This window comes from Manis javanica, chromosome 3 (assembly GCF_040802235.1).
Source record: "Manis javanica isolate MJ-LG chromosome 3, MJ_LKY, whole genome shotgun sequence".
Classification (NCBI taxonomy): domain Eukaryota; kingdom Metazoa; phylum Chordata; class Mammalia; order Pholidota; family Manidae; genus Manis; species Manis javanica.
Window position 1 is genome coordinate 61221070 of NC_133158.1, and position 20847 is coordinate 61241916.

At 32.6% G+C, this 20847-nt stretch overlaps 1 protein-coding gene across 7 annotated transcripts in view; it reads left to right on the plus strand.

Annotated features, from left to right (window-relative positions):
* The window catches only part of GSK3B (glycogen synthase kinase 3 beta), a 255961-nt gene that overhangs the window by 163481 nt on the left and 71633 nt on the right, over nucleotides 1-20847 (plus strand). For all 7 annotated transcript variants that reach the window (XM_073231586.1, XM_073231585.1, XM_037013045.2 and 4 more), the window contains 4 exons: nucleotides 539-649; nucleotides 7357-7487; nucleotides 10842-10948; nucleotides 14939-15036. In XM_073231586.1, the coding sequence (XP_073087687.1) occupies nucleotides 539-649; nucleotides 7357-7487; nucleotides 10842-10948; nucleotides 14939-15036 (447 nt within the window). The remainder of the gene's footprint in view (nucleotides 1-538; nucleotides 650-7356; nucleotides 7488-10841; nucleotides 10949-14938; nucleotides 15037-20847) is intronic.

Consider the following 20847-nt stretch of genomic DNA (forward strand, 5'->3'; position numbering starts at 1 on the left):
TCTTTGTAGAAGTTAAGAGAAATTTTGAAGAATACCTAGTCTAACACTTCCTATTATAGCTGAAGAAACAGAAGCCTAGCTCTACAAAGTGACTTGTGTTACATCAGTTAGCAGCAGACCTAGAGCTAGAAGTGCTCATTACTTACTCCCAAATCAATACTCTTTCTTCTGTCATGATACTTTTCCTGGTAGGATATGAGGGCATCCATTCTCCAACTAGAAAATGAGAAATTTTGTGACAGATAATAGCCTTTAAAATCATATAACCCAAATTATTGTTTTAAGTATGACTAGGAATCTTAACAGTATTGAAATGACTATATTTTTTCCATGAAATAATCAGTAAAAAGGTATGATAGAATTCTTTTTACTATTACGGTTTTATATTCTGAATTAATTTTGTATAATTACAATTGAACACATGAATCTTTTGTTTAAAAATCTGAAATAGTGAATATATATAGAGGTTTTACTCTTAATTTGAATATTTAAAGACCAGTATCTTATCTTGTTTTTTTTTCCCCCTAAACTCTTTCAGAAAGATGAGGTCTATCTTAATCTGGTGCTGGACTATGTCCCAGAAACAGTATACAGGGTTGCCAGACACTACAGTCGAGCCAAACAGACGCTCCCTGTGATCTATGTCAAGGTATGTAAAAATGGAGCAATTTCCTGTTTTAGAAAATACTTACTATGAGCCAAGGAAAGAGTTGGATGTGTTTTTACTATATCACCACATATAATACTGAGGGGAAAAAATATTCCAAAGTAGATATTGCTAGAGATTCATTAAATTCTTGTACAGTTTAAAGTGTGAAGCCTTTACCTTTACCTTTTCATGACTCAGGTATTAGAGATACTTGTCATTTGACAAATGAATTTTTTTCACAGACATGTATGGATTTTAATTTTGCTAGCCATAGAACCTTTTTATTTAATTTCTGATACCCTTATTGTGCCACAGAATGAATGAAATAGGAGCAAGTTTATCATGTAAAATTATAAAATATATTTACAAGTATGATCAAAGTTAGTGTTTCATTGCCATTTATAGATACATTATGTCTGTACCTAAAGTTTAAACTTGATATTTTAGATACAAACAGACTACCAAGGTGTTACTTAATTTTTGTTACCTAATAACAATGTCATTTTGTTTATCTGATAGAACTCATGGCAGAATGGCTAGGAATTTATCCAGCATAATTCTGATTAAAGCTGTGGTAGCTGATTAGAAATAGGTTATTGAGAAAATAAACTAGGAGTTAAGTTGGAAAGTTTTAGATGTCTAAATATAATTTTTTGCTTTTTACCCCAAAATTACTCTAGAAAATAAAATGGCATAGACAGTAAATGTTTTAAGATTTGAGTATTGAAGTTTTTATTTTAGTTACAGGTTTAAACTTTATAGCAATAAAATGGGTGCCAAAGCAAAACTTCGGAAACTAGATTTTGTCAAGTAGCCCAGGATTCCTATAGAATTAATTCAGTGCTAAGAATTTTAAAATATGATACCAGTATAATCTTATTTGGGCTTTTTAAAATCTGGTTGAATTTGTGGTTAAATTGATGATAATAGGAACTAAAAGACACAGTTTTTCTACTACAAATTTATTTTAGTACTTTATTCTGGTTTTGGTATAGCAGGTCCTATACAAGATAACTAGGACAACAGTGTATCCCTTTGGACTTCCTAAATCTGGAGTAAGATTTGAGCTTCTTAGTTTAGGTGGTGGTGGTTTCCTTCTACCTGGACTCTTACTGACAGTGTAGAGCACTGGCACATTTGTGTAGCAGAAGAAACCCTGGATTTAGTTCCTGAAACTTAGTTCTGTCAACTTTGCTGCTTAGTTAAGTGTTTTGGACAAATTATTGATCTCTTCTCTCTCTTCATCTTGGTAAAATTTTGCTTTTTTTTTCTACTTACACATAGCATTGTTGGTCTGCAAGATAAACTTAATATATAAGAAAACGTTGTTAAGACTGTAAAGCAAAAGTAAAAGCAAATGAAACCATCTTAACATTTGATTAAAAGAAAAAAGACTGCATTGTGGACATTCAGTAAGAGGTGTGCAGTGGTTAGACCAGTCTTTGTTCCAACTCTTAAATTCAACAAATAAATGCTAAAGGATTGCACAATAGTATGAAGCCTAATACGATTCATCCTCTACTAAGGAAATGAAAGACTACACAAATAACTGTAAAGCAAGACAAAAAGTAGTTATTTTGAAATTGGTTAAGAGGCTAGAAATATCATATTCTTTTGAATTGGTAAAATTTTCTGGGGAAAGACAGGGATGTAATAGTACCTATTGTTGAACCTACCCTCCAAATTTACTTACTGCTTAGTAGATCTGTATTGAACCCTAGCCACGCAATTACCTATTTTTCTGCTACTTCTTAACATAAAATGTGCCAAATGATTTTCTTTTCCTGTATTTGCCTATTTCAGGATCTTTCCTTTAGTCACCCTAAAATTTGTTTTTTTTATTAAAGATTTCAAATATAAATGAAAGAGAAAATAGAACAGTGAACCCCTGTGTACCCATCACATAGCCTCAACAATTATCAGTTCATGGCCACTCTTGTTTCATCTATACTACCCTCTACTCCCCACTTCCCTTTATTTTTAGCAAACCACAGATATTATTTTCATCTGTAAGTATTTCAGTATATATGTATATTTTCTTATCTATATGAATAAATAGTATTTCATTAGCATCATTACATATCCATTTAATATTTACATTCCCAATATGGCCTACAGTTTGTTTTTTTTAGTTTCTCTGTTAGAATTGGGATTCAAATAAGGCCCATATATTATAATTGGCTAATATGCCCCTAATGTTTCTGTTTCTTTTAATCTCTCTCCCTCTTGAACTTGGTTTTAAAGAAGTGGTTTACAGTTTCTTGGTTTTTAATATGTTGCACTGTCCTCTGTATTTCCTGAAAATTGGTGATTAGATATGTTTTTGTAGGAGGTAGGACAAAGAACTTCATAGGTAATGTTGAATGCTTTTCTAAGGAAAACCATAATGTCTTTGTCTTTTTGTGATGTTAGTAGCCATTGATGATTATTGTCTAAATCCACTAATTCATCAAGGCTTACAAAATACTAATATTCTAATGCTGTTATTCCTTTTTAGAATATAAGCTGGAATAGTTACATAAATAGAAACTTTACCATGTCAACTATTAGGTTACCCTGAGGTACAGTTTATATAAGAAAAACAGTATATGTATTTGATGATTTCCCTTTATTTACTAAAATTTATAACGATTAGTTCCCAAAGCATTTTCCAGAGGTAACCAGTTAGGTACTTTTTTGTTGTTGTATGTGTGTTTTAGAGCTTCTTGCATGAGTCTTAATAATCTTTGATAGATTCCTTGCTGTCTAGTGTGACAGCATTCTAAGTTCATCTTTATATTTATTCTCCAGACATGGGATCACTCTTTTCTTCAAGACCTTATCCTTTTAGTGGGAAATGGTATTTAGAGACCACAGTCTAGATCTTAGCAGTGCCAGTTGCCACAGGTTTTTTTTTTTTTAATTATTGTTTCTAGGTATTTTTTAGTGGACAGAATTAGGAAATAAGGGAATAATTTTTCAAAGATAAAAAGATGGATGCATATGACATTCCTAATTAAATATTGGGGAGGCTTACCAGTCTTCCACCTGTATTTCCTTTCTCTTACACTAAAAATTCCATTTTCAGTGACAATATAATTACTTGTTCTGTCCCACACTTTACATACAGTGTAGTCTTAGGATAACAATAACAGCACTACCACCACCAACTGAAAAATTTTAAGATAATTTGCAGCTCTTTTTATTCTCATGGAATATTCCATTAGGTATAAATAGTCAAGTTTCTCTGATTTAAAGAAACACTGAATAATTCCTCTGTGTGATTATGCCTTAGTAAACATAGTTGGTTTCATTTTACTTTTATTATATATTATATTTGAATTTTTAAAAATTTACATCAAAATTAATATATTTACATAGTTCTCCAAAGTTAAATCTACAAACCAAATATATATAGTCATATAATTATAGCTTTTATCCCTGTTCTCTCTACCCTCTTCTTCCCTCCCCTGGAGTTAAATATTTTTTTAAAAACTTTTAGTTTATTCTACTGTTTTAAATCAGTAAATGTATCTAATTATATTATCTTCCACCTCCTTTTTATATAAATGGTTATATAATGTATACATTTTCCCCTATATTGCTTTTTAAATTAAAAATATATTCTAGAGTTTACTCTGTATTAATATAGGTAGATAGATACATATAGCTATTTTCCATTCCTTTTTACAGCTACCTATTAGTGTTGTATGGCTGTATCCTAATTTAGCCAGCTGGTCACCTACTAATGGACAAATTGTTTTTCACTTCAGTTGTTTGTTTCTGTTCTTGTTTTTTTGCTGTTACAAATAATGTGCACATCTCTTTCTGTATTTTTGACAGCATATGTTTGGATGAGATCTCTGGCATCCTATATTATAAAAAGAAAATAAGGTTATTATGCATATTGAGGTTGTCATACAAAGAAAGGCCTAGCGCTCCTTTTCCTCTGTTGTGGAAAAAACAGGATGGTTCTTATATATAACCATAGCCCTTCCAGAATCAGAATTATTGGCCCTGAACATTATTCTTTGAGGAGACAAATCTATTCTTATATTTAAGGGCCTGAAACTATTAAAACATTGTTTGGAATTGAAAAGTTGATCTCATTCTCTTATTCATGTCCACTGTTTTATACACTATTTCTATAAAACATTTTGTGAAAAATCTTGGATTAGGAATGAAAGTGATAAATACATGTAATTCTTGCCTTTACGGACCTTAGCATCTAATAAAGACTTGTTTTCATCCCCAAAAGGCAGTTTCAGTTTGTCATCATTGTTTGTCTTTCAGTTTTTCTAGGGTAGTTGGGTACTGCTTTGAACCTTTCTTCACCCGCTTATAGTATTGGTCACTTTATAGTTGATGATAATTAATGTACAAGTTAAAAAGTTTTCAAGCATCTTTGGTTTTCCTGATGAGCATCTGATAACTAAGTGAGTTTTAAAATACAACTCTAAAACAGACACCTAGCAGATCATTGTGAATGCAATTTTTTTTGTTTGAGAAGACGTACTTTAGTAACAGGGTCTGTATACACAAGAAAGCCAACTAGGTTGCATTTTTGTGAATCACAAATAGAATTGTTATTCTGTTATTTGTTTTAAACAGGTTCAGTAGCACAGAGGAAAGGACATGGACTTGAGTTAGATTTGATAACTTTTTAACTGTGTTAAAATTATATTCAAACTATTTATTGGGCCTTATTAATTCCCTGCCCTATAAAAATGAGGATGAACATGTATCTTACATAGTGATTGCAAGAATTAAAAAGATGAGTGAAACACACTTGGTTTGACAATTAGTACATGTTTAATCAATCTTGAATTTTAAATATGCTAAAATATCTTAGTTTCTAAGAGTTTATCTTTCTAGTCTTACTTAATCAAGCTATTTAGTGACTACATTTTTATACTTTAAAAATGTGGCAAAATAAAGAAATAGTGCTTAAAAAAGGTGTACTTACCCTAAAGAATATTAAGTATGTGATACTGGACAAAGTGCCTCAGTTACTTTAGAGGTAAAATAGAAATAATAGGAGTACCCAAATAGTACATGTAACAGACTTAGAATAGTGCTTGGCACATAAATTGTTTTTCTTGTTATTGCTATCTTTCTAGTGTAGAAAGCCTCTCAGTTTTTCTATATATACTTTTATAGAGTTAGATAACAAGAAAAGAGATATAAAATTGCTTATTTCTTTCTTTACCTTGACTTTCAAGAGACAGAACAGATGAATGAATACAGTAAAAAGACACTTTAACCTCATTTAAACTCTTAGGCATTTTTTATAAAGAACAGTTTTTTGCTGCTGATTCTTACTTACCTAGACATTAGTGCCCTGACACACTTAGAAAAATCTCTCCTTTAGTAAATTAATGCCAAAAATTCAGTTTTCTTGTGGGAGTTCATTTTCATAGTGGTAGTGAATTAAACTATTAGAATTCTGAGAGTAAACTTTAGGACTTGGAGATTGATTCTATGAATATGATACAGTAATAGAATTTTGAAGCTTTGAAAAGTTATATGGATACCTAAATTCCTAAATTCTGACTTTGGTGGCAAAATGATGACCTTATTGAAGGTCTTACCTATATATTTTTACATCACAATTCATTTTTTTAAAAGGCTTAAACTTTTCCAGCTTTACTTAATGTAACATTAAGGATGTACTAAAATTGAACTGTCTGCAGGTTTCATCATGCCTGTTTGAAGGAAAGTAGTTCTCATGTTAATCTTACTTAACTAAGTCTTGGCAGTAGCCTCTAAAGATGGTGCTTTATGTTAAGGCTTTATCTGACCTTTAACTGCCTTTTTTGTTGTTTATGAAGACATTGGTATCTTTGGTTTGAATCATTACAAAAATTCTTTCCGTGGTATATGACTTTGGGGTAGAGGTCAGAAGGCGAGTAGTAAGAAAAATTGAAACACTGACCTTGGTATTAACAGAAGGTTTACAATATATTCAGTTAGGATAAATGGAAGGTTTACGGTGTACTCACTTTCTTCTTAAAGTCCCTCTTGTCCCTAGTCAAGAATCTAATTCTTTCTTCTATGCACATCTAGTTTCTCATTGTATCTTTTTTTGTAATAAAATTGAAATAAATATTCTTTTAAGTTGATTTCGGTATTCAGCTAGGATCTGTTTTTAAATGGAATATTAAAGTCTCCTTATTTCTGAAGGATATTAACAGAAATAGTGGTGATACTATTAACAGGGTTACTAATATTTTCCCACATGAGTTTTCCCATACCTCTGTATCTATAACTTCTGGGGTGGCATCTTAGAAGAATATTATTCCAAAGATGAAACTGTAAGTACTTTTAAAGATTGATGAACTTAAAAAACAGAAGACTTGGTTTCTGGTCTGAACATTATTACTTAGTAGTCACATGATTTGGAATATCTTTCTGACTTTTTTATCTGTCTAAAAAAAGTCCATTTTAACAGGCTTGTGGTGAGATGTTAGTAGAGTAAATTACAAGGCACATTGTAAAATTCACTTTTTTAAGTTGTTAAAGGTTGGTGTGAATAATATAACATGGTTAATGAAACTTTAATTAGATGATTAATATAAAAATGACATGAAACTTATTAAAGGACAATTGAGTGCTAACTGTCCCCAGCATTTCGGTTGTTCTGTTCTGAAAACCTGTTACTTTATTGCTTAGGATCCTGATCTGTGAGGGTTAGAAAGTATTCTGTTAATTTTTATTATTTATTCCAGTTGTATATGTATCAGCTGTTTCGAAGTTTAGCCTATATCCATTCCTTTGGAATCTGCCATCGGGATATTAAACCACAGAACCTCTTGTTGGATCCCGATACAGCGGTCTTAAAACTCTGTGACTTTGGAAGGTAAGCAGGTTCTGTTTTCTTCTCCCTTCCTTGCCCCGTCCCACCCCACTCTAGCACCCCATATACTCTTTTTCAATATATTCCTTTTACAGTGTCAGCCTAAAAATACTCAGTCCTTATTCAGGGAGTATAAACTGCTATAGTTTCTCGTGAGAGTAGTTTTTGTATAGTCTGTCAGAATTATAAGTGTATAGTCTCTTAACTCCTAGGAATTATTATTTTACTCATACATTTACAAAATGGTATATATGCAGGGATTTTTATCTCAGCATTGTTTCTGAATGTCTCAGTAGGATAATGACCTGATAAATAAAGGTATCATGCATACAGTGTATGCAGCCATGATAAAGAATGAGGTGTAGCTCTCTGAATTGAAAAGGAATGATCTTTAAGAAATACTAGGTTAAAAGAAGCCAAGATTATGTATATATATAGTACGGTCCCTTTGGTGTTTTAAAAACACTCTGTGTAGCCGTGCATACACACATAGAAGCATGGCTCATTTCTGTAATGACATATGATAAGCCCACTTGGGCTTGCCTGTTTGTTCAGTTTGGTACTGGGCATGGGTCTCTGAGGGAGGGAGGCTTCTATCTTGGGAGGCATGGAACTCTGCTTTGATGCTTACAGTATGACCCTTTTCTAACTCCTGTGCTGTACTGAAGTGATGCTGTCTGGGCTGTGTTGCAAATAAATCATTTGTTTTTGTTTTTTTAAAGGGGTGGGAAGGGAAACTAGGAGTATAGTGTAGTTGGTAAACTTATCTTTTCATTGATTGTACTTTTATACTTGAATTTTTATTTTATGTATATATTCCTCTCTAAATAAGAACTATTTTTTAAAAAGTATCGATTACTATACATTACTGTGGATCTTGTTAACCTCAGAGTTAACCTCAATTTAGGTAAGAGTTTCAGTAGCAGTGTTTTCTTCCTTTTCCTTTGTAATTTAGTTTTTATTCTCCCTTCTTGTGTGCAAATTCCAGTGCACTTTCTGTTTTCTTAAACTCATTCTTTGATAATATGTTGTGTAATAAGACTTCATCTATTCTGTGTCCATGTATTCAGCATCTTGTGCTTCTCTGATCTGACCTTTCAACATGAAACCAGGCCTTATATCCTCATGTACCTCAGGCAGTTAACCTTATACTTCCTCACTGGTGTAATCGCCTCAAGTAATTTCTCTTAATCCATAAGACATCTCCACATAACTTGGATTCTCTCGTTTCTTTCATCCTTACAAATTCTTTTCAACTCAGCTCTTTCTAGATATTGAACCACACTTGCTGATATCTGTCTACCTCTTTGTAATACTTTTTTATCAACCCACAGTTTAAATTTTAATTTAATATATAGAACATATTTTCCACAAGGCTCTCTTTGGAGAGAGTGTCTTTAAAAAATGAGCATATCTGCTCTGTTGTGAGTTATTCTTCTTAAGTCTCACAAAGAGGTCCTCTTTCAGACCATCTCTTGTTTACAGTTTCATAATTCCAGATATTTATCACAGTTATAGCCTATTATTTTATAGGCTGAACTCTGTCCCTTCAATTACAAGGAATCATGACGGATATTAAAATTCTTATTTGATGATGGAAAAAAAGCAGTACTACTTTAGGACAAACTGCTCAAATCAGATCAGTTCTGTTGTTACAGGGTGTCTTCCCACTGAGAGCGACTGACTGGTATGGCCTGTAACAACAGTACGAGATATTAAATCTGGTAGGGTTTCTGTTCTCATTGTAGTGTCAAAACACTGTTACTGTGGGTCATTCTTTTGGGACATAGAAATCACTTTGTTCTTATATATTTGGAATAGGGATTTCACTTATATGGTAATAGCCCATTTTTAGTGTTTGTATTTAGCAGTTGGTTTGGGTGAGTGGAGTTCGGGATACAATTTAGGTTCTTAGTGCGCCAGGTCTGTGGTGACTTGAACAAAACAGTATTAGTCTCTTGTTAGTAATCCTTTACTGGATGACATAGAATCTGGTAGTACATGAAAGGCTAGTTGGGCTTTCTTAGGACTTTAAGTGACCACAAATTTGGTGCAGTAAACCCTCAAAGTGTGGGGAAGTTACAGCAAGCCTCACTGAAGAGAAGAAGGTAGTGAAGAAATCTACAGGCTGTGGCACTTCCAATGTTACTTTCTTTATCTTACGCTGAACTTTTTTACTATATAATTGGAATATGTGTTGTTAAAAAAATCTTATGAAGTAGAAAGTTTTTGTCATTCATGCTAAAAAAGTATCTTAATTTTCATGCAGCCTAAAAACATTTAATATTACTTATTAATATTTATTAGTTTAGGAATAGTTGCTGTGTGTCAGTACTTGGTGAGAATGTTAAAAAAGAAACTCTTCCTCTGCAAAACTTACGATGAAGGAAGAATAGATTTAAGGTTAGAGTTACTATTGACCAGAAGTAAATATAAGAACAGCAAGCCCAAACTAGGAAACCCTGTGACCGCTTTTGTCTCTCTCTAATCGGATTTTCCTGTGCCTTTAGCCCAAAACTTTTTAAACCTTTCCTTTCCTTATTTTTTTGCTGTTTTGATATTATTTATATTTATTTTGTGTTAATCTTTGCTATTTTATGTCAGAAGAGCCTCTACAACAGTTTCTGTGTGTCTCCCAAGTTATCTTGAGAGACATCTCAAAGAAAGTAATTTCAATTTACTTTAATGTTTAAAGTAAATGCCCCAAAGTCTTTGGAAGGGAAGTTGGATAAGAGAACATATAATTAAAGTCACAACAGCAGAGTTAGAATTCATAGGCTGTGAATCATCTCTCTCCTAAAGGAGAGGGCCTGTCTTTTTTATTGAATAATGAATGTTTAGACAGTTAATAAACTGACCGAGATGATAGAAAAATAAAGTAGATGGGTCTGTAAGCCTTGAGATACTTACTCTTAGGAGTCAAATTATAAGAAAACGGCCAATTTCTTATCCTTTAAAGAAATCATATTGGGTAAGAAGGATTCATTCTTACAATCTGTTAATGCTTTTTGGTGGGGGCAGTACTTCTTTTCTGCCCTTGAATTTGAATAGAGGTAGAATTCAGGGAACAGAGGATCAGAAGAATTTCAGCATTTATCCTTTTGTGACTTAACTCTTTTTCCTTAGGTGACAGTTGACAAATGCATTCTTTAAAAATTGCTGTTATGTCAGAATAACAAGTTTCTTTTCTCAGAGATAGTAAATGGTTCTTATTTTCTTTTTTGCATGTTGTATGATTAGAATTACATGAATCCTAGATGAACATTCAGTATTATGAATGATAGCAGTTATGGTTCTTTTAATATTTCTGTTTAGTTTAAAGAACTCCTGCTTTTTATTTATATATTTTTTTATTAGTGCAAAGCAGCTGGTCCGAGGAGAACCCAATGTTTCGTATATCTGTTCTCGGTACTATAGGGCGCCGGAGTTGATCTTTGGAGCCACTGATTATACCTCTAGTATAGGTAAGTACTGAATCTAAATATAATGGCTTATAATTACTAATTGTATCATGTTTTTAGTAATTTAGTGTTACTAATCTATACTTTCACTTAAATATAAAGATGGATAGGCCCCAAAATACGTTTCTTCTTAAAGACTGATAGGTAAAACCGTGTTGAATTTTTAAAATTTCACCTTTTAGAATTTAAGATATATTTATTATTCTACTTTTGGGTTTCTTGGATAATTGGAGAGAATAATAAAGCTATTCCTTTATGATTGCATGATTCCTTTATGATTACATTTGTTTTTACTGTAACATTTCAAATAAATCTGAAGTATACTTTTCCTTTCGTTTTTTGTTTTTAATTCCTCTGAAAATCACTTCTGAGCTGGATCACAAGTTGGAGAATGTGCATCCATTAAGTTTATGATAAATGTGGTAGGATGACCATATTGTTGACATTCCTACTATGCTATCTCAATTGGTTATTTAATTTTAAGTCACATTAAAAAATTCTGACTTTTTCATTAGTACTTTGGCTAAACCCACTGATTCTGTAGAAGTCTTCATGAGAGATCTTTAGTGATAGGAGGAGTTAAATAGAGACAATTTGCTTCAGTGTTCATTGACCTCTTCTTATTCCACCCCATTTTAGCCCACCAGTAGGAGTTAACTAGAGAATATGATCAGCTGGACATGAATAGGAAGCTAAGAAAGGAGGGGCAACCTTAGGCAAGGTGTGCAGGTGGAGGTTAAAATTTTATTATTGTTATTTACTGTTTCTGAAGAGAATTCCTTAATCCAAATAAACAAAAGCATATAAATACCAAGCAAAAGACAAAACAAAACAACCCTAAAAACCACAGTAACTGAAAACTAAGAAAAATCAGAACTTGGATAATTTTTGTCTTTTGATACAAGTAGAAATTCTCTGATATGCAGAAAGACCTCTAAACAGAAACACATTATCAATTTTATTTTGCTGAAGGGCAGAATTTCAAAGAGCATTTGATTTGTATCCAGGGGCTAACAATTCTACTCACCATTTCTTTTGCACCATAAGTGTAAATGTCAACCAATGCCACAGGCAGAAAATATCTCAGTATTCCTATGAAAATAACTGCCCTTCATGACCTCTGGAAAAGTCCAAGGGGCCTAGGCTCTGATAATACTAATTTACTTCTGTAAATGTCCATGCGCTTAGCAGTTCTTTGGAATCTTCTTACAAAAGAAGGGCAGGTGGTATAGTCTGTTTTCTCTAGCAGGAACCAATTCTCTAGGTATTAGTACCTGCTTTCCAATAGCCTGGTTTTTACATAACTAAAACCAGTTTCTGACTCTCTAGGCTTAGAACTCACTGTATGCCACTAATTTGACTGGAGTCTTTTGAAGACTAACAAGTCTAGGTTTGTCCTCCCTTTTTAGACTTATGTTACTTGAGTCTTAAGACTCTGGAGGATTGTAACACAAAAACAAAGGTATTTAGAAGTATGCTAATGCAGGTGCACTTCAGAAAAATATTTGACAATGGATTAAAGTGAAAGAGTAGTTAGTTCTCATTCAATTATTGTCATATTTGGAGATAACCAGGCTAAGGCTAATGACTGATTCTGTTGTCTTACTGAGAAATGGAAGAGAGAGAACAAATGGCTTCTTTAAGACAAGGAATTGAGTAAGCTTACCCTTGAAGAAATAGTTATTCTGTGACAGTGAGGCAGTTTTGCAAGACAGCAGTGTCTTGATTGGGAATTGAAAGTGATCTAGCTCTGCTATTCAGGTGCTTTATCTTGGACAAATCATTGAACTTTATTATATTATGCCTTAATTTCCTTTTCTGTAAAGTAAGTATATTAAAGTAGATGGTCTTGAAAGATTGCTTTTACCAGTAATTACAGTTAAGTATAAAGCAAAATACAGTTGACCCTTGAGTAACTCAGGGGTTAGGGGTGCTCACCCTCTTCATAGCTAAAAATCCATATATAACTTTTGACTTCCCAAAAAATTAATTTCTAAGAGCCTACTTGACCAAAAGCCTTGCCAATAACAGTTGATTAACATGTTATATCTCATATGTATTATATATTATATTTTTACAATAAAGTAAAGCTAGAGAAAAGAAATGTCTTTTCAGATTGTCACAAAGCTCCAAAAATTTTCCAATAATATTTATTGAAAACTATCCAGGTATAAGTGGACCTGGGCAGTTCAAACCCATGTTGTTCAAGGGGCAACTGCATTATGTTGGCTTAAATCCCAAATAACCAGAAACTTCAGTGCACCCAAGCACTCTTTTTTTTGGGTGCCTTCTGTTTAGCTCTGTTTTATTCTGTCTGTAGAATATGACCCATTTGTCCTGTGAAGTAATAACAAAGAGATTTTGGTATCTCCTTGCAAGTAAATGATAAATATCTTGGTTTTAGTAATTTGCCTGAGTTAACATGAATTTAAAACCACTAGTGTAGTTGCCACCTGAATCTTTTGATTATTAATCCTCTTTGGGAATCACTAAGCAATAGTATTCCTTAATGTTTTTGCTCCTTGTCTCCCATATTTGTAGCTGAATCCTGCCTATAAAAGTGTTTCCCATGGTTTTTTTATGAAAGTGAAATAATTCCCCTGCAATTTTTCCAGGTTTGTCTTCAGAGGTGAATTATTATGCATTGTAGAGGAAAGAAGTGGTGCATATTACCTTCCATCTAATTAGCTAGGTAAAGGGGTATCTTTAAACAGATCAAAATACAACATGTACATAATAAGGAGATACATCTTTTCCACTTGACTTTAAGAGTTAGTATTACTATTGACATCAAATGAAGTAAAGATTTCCTAGCAGATTTTCATGGTTGCTTCATTTAGCAATTACCTAATATATCAAAGAGGGCTCTTTTAGTCTGTGTTTGCAAAATAGGTGTTTTGGTTATCATAGCTTGAAACTGTACAGAATCATTTTGAATTTCTTAAAGTTTTTTTGTCATTTTTCTAGGTCAATAAAAAGTAGTCATTGGAGCAGGGATTCCCAATCCCTACTGATAGTGCATTTTACCTCATGAGAGACCTCTTATATATTGTCTGCATGCCATTTATTATTATTCTTCCCTTCTAGTAGATGGGAAAGCCCAGCAATGATTTATGTTCATTTCCCTAAAGCACATGGTGTCGGTTCATACAACCCAGGCATCTCAGCTATCCAGAAACTGAAAATTAGTATTCCTTGCAGAAGTCTTAATGGTGGGCTATAAATAAAGTGACCATATAATTTATTCTTCCATTTGGTAATACTTTTAAAAGACAAAGGGGATGCTATTAGTAATTATCCCAGGACAATAGATCTGAACCAATATTATCTTGGGTAAATCAGCATGTATGCTTTAAATTAAAAATTTTTTTTACTTTATCTGTAAATTATTAAAATTTGTTAATTAAGTTATTTTTAAGTGTGTCCTTTCAGAATTGAGGTTTCCACTTTGACTTAAAAATAAATTATTTTGTAATTTGTGAAATAAAACATATTTCTTTATCTTGTCATTTAAAACTGATAGTATATTCAAGTACATTTTTCTGTCAATCATATTACAAATTTTTCTCAGAATTTGCACTGGCCTAAAAACCCTGTGTACAGGATATTGAACTCTTGCTTGCTGCAACTCTAAGCATACCTGCTAATATGTGGTGTTGGTGTCACTTTGACTTATTTTTAAGTAGAAAATAGTGCTCTGTGTTTTGGTGCTGTAATCCCATCTTGGTTGCTGAAGACTTGAATGCCTGGTACCTAATAATTAAATAGACTTTACTTTATTGGAGTTCTTATTGGCTGTTTCCTCTTTAGTAATTTAACATGTAATTTACAAATTCACTAGGGATAGTTTGATGACTTTTTTTCATCTGTTCTGGATAGTATAAACTTTCGCTTGTGGTATTTTGTGATCAGAGTAAAATTAAAATATTTTTACGTATGTTTGCCAATGCACCTTAAGCTACAAAGTATTAATAAGCTTTGTTTTCTTTTCAGATGTATGGTCTGCAGGCTGTGTGTTGGCTGAACTGTTGCTAGGGCAACCAATATTTCCAGGGGACAGTGGTGTAGATCAGTTGGTGGAAATAATCAAGGTGAGAAGGTTGAATCGGAATTTTTGAACTGGAAGGAATTTTGTTGCTATTCTAAGAATCCATATCACACACACACATCCATGAATGAATTTTAAAATTCAGAAAGTGATCCAAGGTCACATAGCTAGTTCAGTTATAGAGGAAGTATAAGAACATAGCCTTTTGGCTACTTATTGAGCTATTCTTCTGTTTTATGATCCTGGAAAAGCTATTTTGGCTATCTGATGCAAAACAGGTATGTCTGTTACTTAAAGTACTTAAAAGTTACATGGTTACTAAAATGTATATAAACTGAGTAAAGGCACAAGTTATATCAGTTTTTGCTCACCATGTGCTCTCTAATGCTCTGCTGAGCACATCGGAGATGCTTGTATTTATTCAATATGTAAATATTTATAAAATGAAAGAATGAATGTCTACATGTATGAGTAGACCACTGATAGCAGCAGAATTTTGACTTTAGGGTTTAACATTATTTTGTTGACTAGGTCTGTCAACACCTTTATTAACAACACCAGATTCAAAATATTATCTTGAAAAATTAATATCGTCTCTAAAGAACAGGACTGACATTTTCTTTCAAATGTAATTTCTAAAAATTTTTAATATTTGAGATCTTAAAGAAGATCATACAGGAGTATGATTAAGTTATTTTTAAATCCTTATACTTCATTCTATAAAAATGTTACTTTTGGTAAGGTGATTTTGCTAGATATCAGTGTGTATAAGGATGGTTGAAAAGACTACTGTGTGGTCAAGAATCTTCTTTACTCTCCATGTAATTTCTAAGGATTTGCACCTGAGACCACTATGGTATTTGTAATCTTTTTTTGGTAATCATCTTTTAGTTTTAAAGTGAACCTTTAACCTTTGTTAAACAGACTTACTTACTTCCTGCTTCCCACTGCTCTCAAATCTAAGTTCAGATAGTTGGATCTCTTTGTTTCCTGAAAGTTTAAATATTCCCTATTATTCATATTAATATTCTGATACAGAAGTTGGTAACTTTTTCTGTAAAGGGTCAGATAAAATATTTTAGGCTTTTGGGGATAAAACACAAATCAAGGATACCATAGAGATACATAACAAAAGAGAAAACAGATTTCCATAAAATTTTCATTGATGAAATTCAAAATAATAGTAATTGAGTATAATTTTTTTGTAATACAAGTCTACTAATTAGAAGAATAGAGTTCTTTTATGGATCTCTAACATTTCTCTTAACTGGGGTTCAAAGTTAATGTTCCCTATCATCAAACTGATTGCAATGATTTTTTGTAATGTCAATTCTTAGTTCACGGGCCCTATACAAACAGAGACTGGGCCGTAGTTCTCTGATGCTCAACATTTCTTCTGTCCCCAGGCTTTCATTTGAGGTACTTGAGCTCCCCATACTTAACCATTCTCTGAGCATACTGCTACTCTATTTGTCATACATGTTTAGCTTATAGAATTGCATCATTTCTCTCCTGATTATAGCTTAAAAGTTTGTGATGATTTATTCTTTTTGTCATTAATTTTAATTCATACATGATACAAATGAAATTGCTCAGGAGGCCAAGTAGACATCTGTGGTAAATCCATATCTCATGTTTGCCATCACATCTTTGTGTTTAGAGCTTCTTCCACCACTTTCTATCAGTCTTTATAACTCAATTTTCTTCCAGTATTGGTTTGTGTTATTTAATAGATTTTAGCAGAAACTGTCAGTTTGTTATTAATGGTTTAAGACTTTGTTTTCATTAGAGTGTATTTGTTGCAAGGTAGTCCATGATCAGTTTGTAGTAGTAGGCCATCTCTAGAACAAAACACTTTTTTTCTTTTCTTTTGTGTGCCATCTTGTCATCTTGCATTTAAACATAAGGAATGTAGTCATCACCCAACTGTATCCAAGATCACTGTCTATAGATGTTTTGAAGGTGATACGAGATAATGAAATTAGTACCCCAGACACTTTGGAATATCTAGCTTCTTGGTCCTTCTTAAATCTTAAGCATGATGCCCAGGACTGATAAAGTTTTACCACTCATTTGGTGACCTGAAGTTGTGCATTTTATTGAAGTTAATAGATATTGTGTTGTTGGTTGGGGGTGTGTGTGTGTGTGTGTATGCTCACGTGATATAGCTCTAAATCTTACTACATGAAGGTTAGTAGACATTGTAGGGGTTTTGTGTGTGTTTAATATATCTGTTTCTTAAATATTGAATATAGTGTTTCTTTGAAATAAAAATTAGTAACTAATTCTAATGTATCTGTTCCAGTTTTCCCAAGTTGTAAATCAGAAAAGAGAAGTTGTGTAGGTTAGCTTTCAAAGTTAAATGTTGTGAAGATACTTAATATTTTAAATGGCTATTGTCATTATTGTTAATCAGGTCTTCAAGAATAGATTTGAATGTTCCATGAAAGCTGGTCTCATAGGTGCTCAATTCAGTTCTCATTTTTTTTGAAATAATAGTCATGTTCCTTTAGTCTTTATTGTAACTAGGGGATCCATGATAATCTGTTATTTTCTGCTCTCTTTTAATTTTCTCCCTTGAAAACCTCATGGGGATTTCTCTGGAGTATCTGGGAGCAGCTGAGCCCCCCAGTAAAACAGATACTGTTCTCTCTGAATTTGAGTTTATCAAACAATGAACAACCATACAGCAAACTTCATGGATTTTACATGTGGTAGACTTGCCTCATTATATGCAAACTTTCTGAGCAGGGACTTTCTTCTATTGTTATGCTTTAATATCCAAAGGCACTAAAATAATTCTCAATAAATACTTAAATTGAATTAAGCTGCTAGACCATTGTTCATTGATGAATATGGAGTTAACTGGGAATAGTAAGGAAAGTTAGTGTGATTTTTGTCTATGTTGTTTATTAGGTTTTCTTGGCCCCAATGACCATGCCAGTAATTTACAGTATGAGTAACAGTTTTATAAACTGAGCTATCTCATTCTAACTAACCTTTTTAATCTCTCTTTCCCTACCCTCTAATAAGAAGGCTTTTGTAAAATATTCAGAGTAAACATCAAATACTTTATCTTTAGAGTAAGTTAAAAGAATAAAGCAGAATGGAATTAAAGTCATGAAAACCCATTTTGAACACTAAACTTTGAGGCTGATTTCATGCATAGGATTATCAGGTCAACATTTTATTATGCCAGTTTACCTCTGAATATAAAAAAAATGCTCAGATTTTCAAAGCTTTTTTTTCTTTCTTTTTTTTTACATTTACACATTTTATTTAAAAAATCATGATCATGTGGGTACAAAACAAGGTCCATTCCAGGCCTTTGAGGTCACAAAGAACAGCTCCATGGGCCACATATTTTCAAAGCATTTTTAAAAAGAGAAATACTAGTAAGGTCATCTAAGAAAATCAGGTTTTTTTTCTTAAATACTTCCTTAACATACTAGTTAAAATAACCTCAAATACCTGATGTGGTTTCATATGTGTGGTAAAAAATAAAACATGCTGGGAGAACATCCACTAGGAATTTCACAAACATGTTCAGTGACATAGCTTTGTCTTTTGGAACCTCTGCCATCAGAAATAGCAGTAGAGTTATTTAGAAGAGAATCTTCTGAAGGCTTGGAGTAGGTAGTATTTTTTTTTTATGATTCCCTTTTTATAATTATGCTATAATTTACATACTCAAACACATTTAGACATACACATACAAAGAAAGTAGCAGTCACTCAGCTGTTATGGTACATGAAAAAATAACCTCTATAAATATTTTGATATCCTTTTCTGTGCACATATATGTTTAAACAAAATGCCATCTCTTCTGTAGACTTTTTTTACACTAAATAATTACATCTCTCATGTGACAAAGTACATCTTGACTGATTGTTTTACTGACTGCATAGATATACTATTCTATGAAATCCCTAATTTAGGCATTTCTCTTTTATATTCTGAATTACACAATTGACTCTGAGAGGGTAAAGTAATAAGTTACTGCCTTTGGAAAAAATTATATGATATATTTGGCTTCTCAAAGATTTGGTCATTGACTTTCTTACATAAATGACAAATGCCCCCAAAATTCTCTAAAGGGCTTGAAGTTGAAGCAATCTAGGAAGCTTGTGGACCTGGGAATCCTGTAGATTTTGCTCATAGTTTCTTTTCTCCAAAGTGCAGAAGAAATTAACCATTTTGTAGAATTTTAGTTTTAAATGTATTAATGTTCCTAGAGATGTGCTTTCACTTATTCCATAACATTTATTTATGCTTAGTAATAATTTGACCATTGCTTTCCAATGAAAGAATTCTAGGGCAGAATTAGAATCCCACCTCTTAGTAATAGAATTTCAGTATAGTTTCCATGGTTATAGTTACTAGCCTTTTAAATTTATATGTATCTTTTAGAAAAACATGACATTAAACATATAGATACTTAAATTATTTGCATTAATAAAATTATTACATGGCAATTAAAGTTACATAATTTCTCTTGTAAAACAACTATTTAATTTTCTCAGCAATAATTACTCAATTTTTAGGTATCTACATAGATAGCTCTACATATGAAAGAGGACTTTTCATATTTGTACTTCTACCCGCTGGCTCTCAAAAAGGGAGGAGATGCAGATGAAGTTAGGTGACAAGGTGGTACAAGAATGAATGGAATACAGCATGGACACATAAAGGGACCTCCTATACTATTCACCCTCTCTAGGCTGAATAAATACTTTAAATTAGCCAAGTTGTTTAGTTGTGTTCAAATAACATGACAACTTACTGATCTTTTCTTCTCTGAGATTCCCAATGGGAATTAAGTTCATATTATTGCTATTAGAGCTTTTTGCTCCTTGACTCTTGGAAATCAGAAGAAAACCCTGAGATCTCAGAAAAACATAACATCACAAAAAAGGGTTTCTTTTACCAAAATTTTCATCATATATTATTGTGGAGAGGTAGAAATTGGATAAAATCTGCATGTGTAGAGACTTAAGTATTTTAGCTACCCATATCTAGTGGATTTTAAAAAGGAAAACGTAATGTGTACAGAATTACCAGAGGGAATAACATTTTATATCAGTCCTCTGTAAGTGAAAATGTGTGGTGATGATTCCAGTATCATTAGAGTACTGATGTTTTTAAATTGAATGGCTTGGTGACATTTTTTTTTTTTTTTTTTTTTTTTTTTTTTTTTGAGAGGGCATCTCTCATATTTATTGATCAAATGGTTGTTAACAACAATAAAATTCAGTATAGGGGGGTCAATGCTCAATGTACAATCATTAATCCATCTCAAGCCTAATTCTCGTCAGTCTCCAATCTTCTGAAGCATAACGAACAAGTTCTTACATGGTGAACGAATTCTTACAGAGTGAATAAATTCTTACATGGTGAACAGTACAAGGGCAGTCATCACAGAAACTTTCGGTTTTGATCATGCAATATGACCTATAAACCATCAGGTCAAATATGAATATTCATTTGATTTTTGTACTTGATTTATATGTTGATCCCACATTTCTCCTATTATTATTATTATTTTTATTTTTAATAAAATGCTGAAGTGGTAGGTAGATGCAAGATAAAGGTAGAAAACATAGTTTAGTGCTGTAAGAAGGCAAATGTAGATGATCAGATGATCAGGTGTGTGCCTATGGACTAAGTATTAATCCAGGCTAGACAAGGGCAGCAAAACATCCACGGATGCAGAAGATTTCTCTCAAAACAGGGGGGGTGAGGTTCTGAGCCTCACCTCTGTTGATCCCCAAATTCTCACCTGATGGCCCCCCTGCGACTGTGCCTGTCTTAGGTTGTTCCTCCCTTGAGGAATCTTACCCGTCTCTGGCTAACC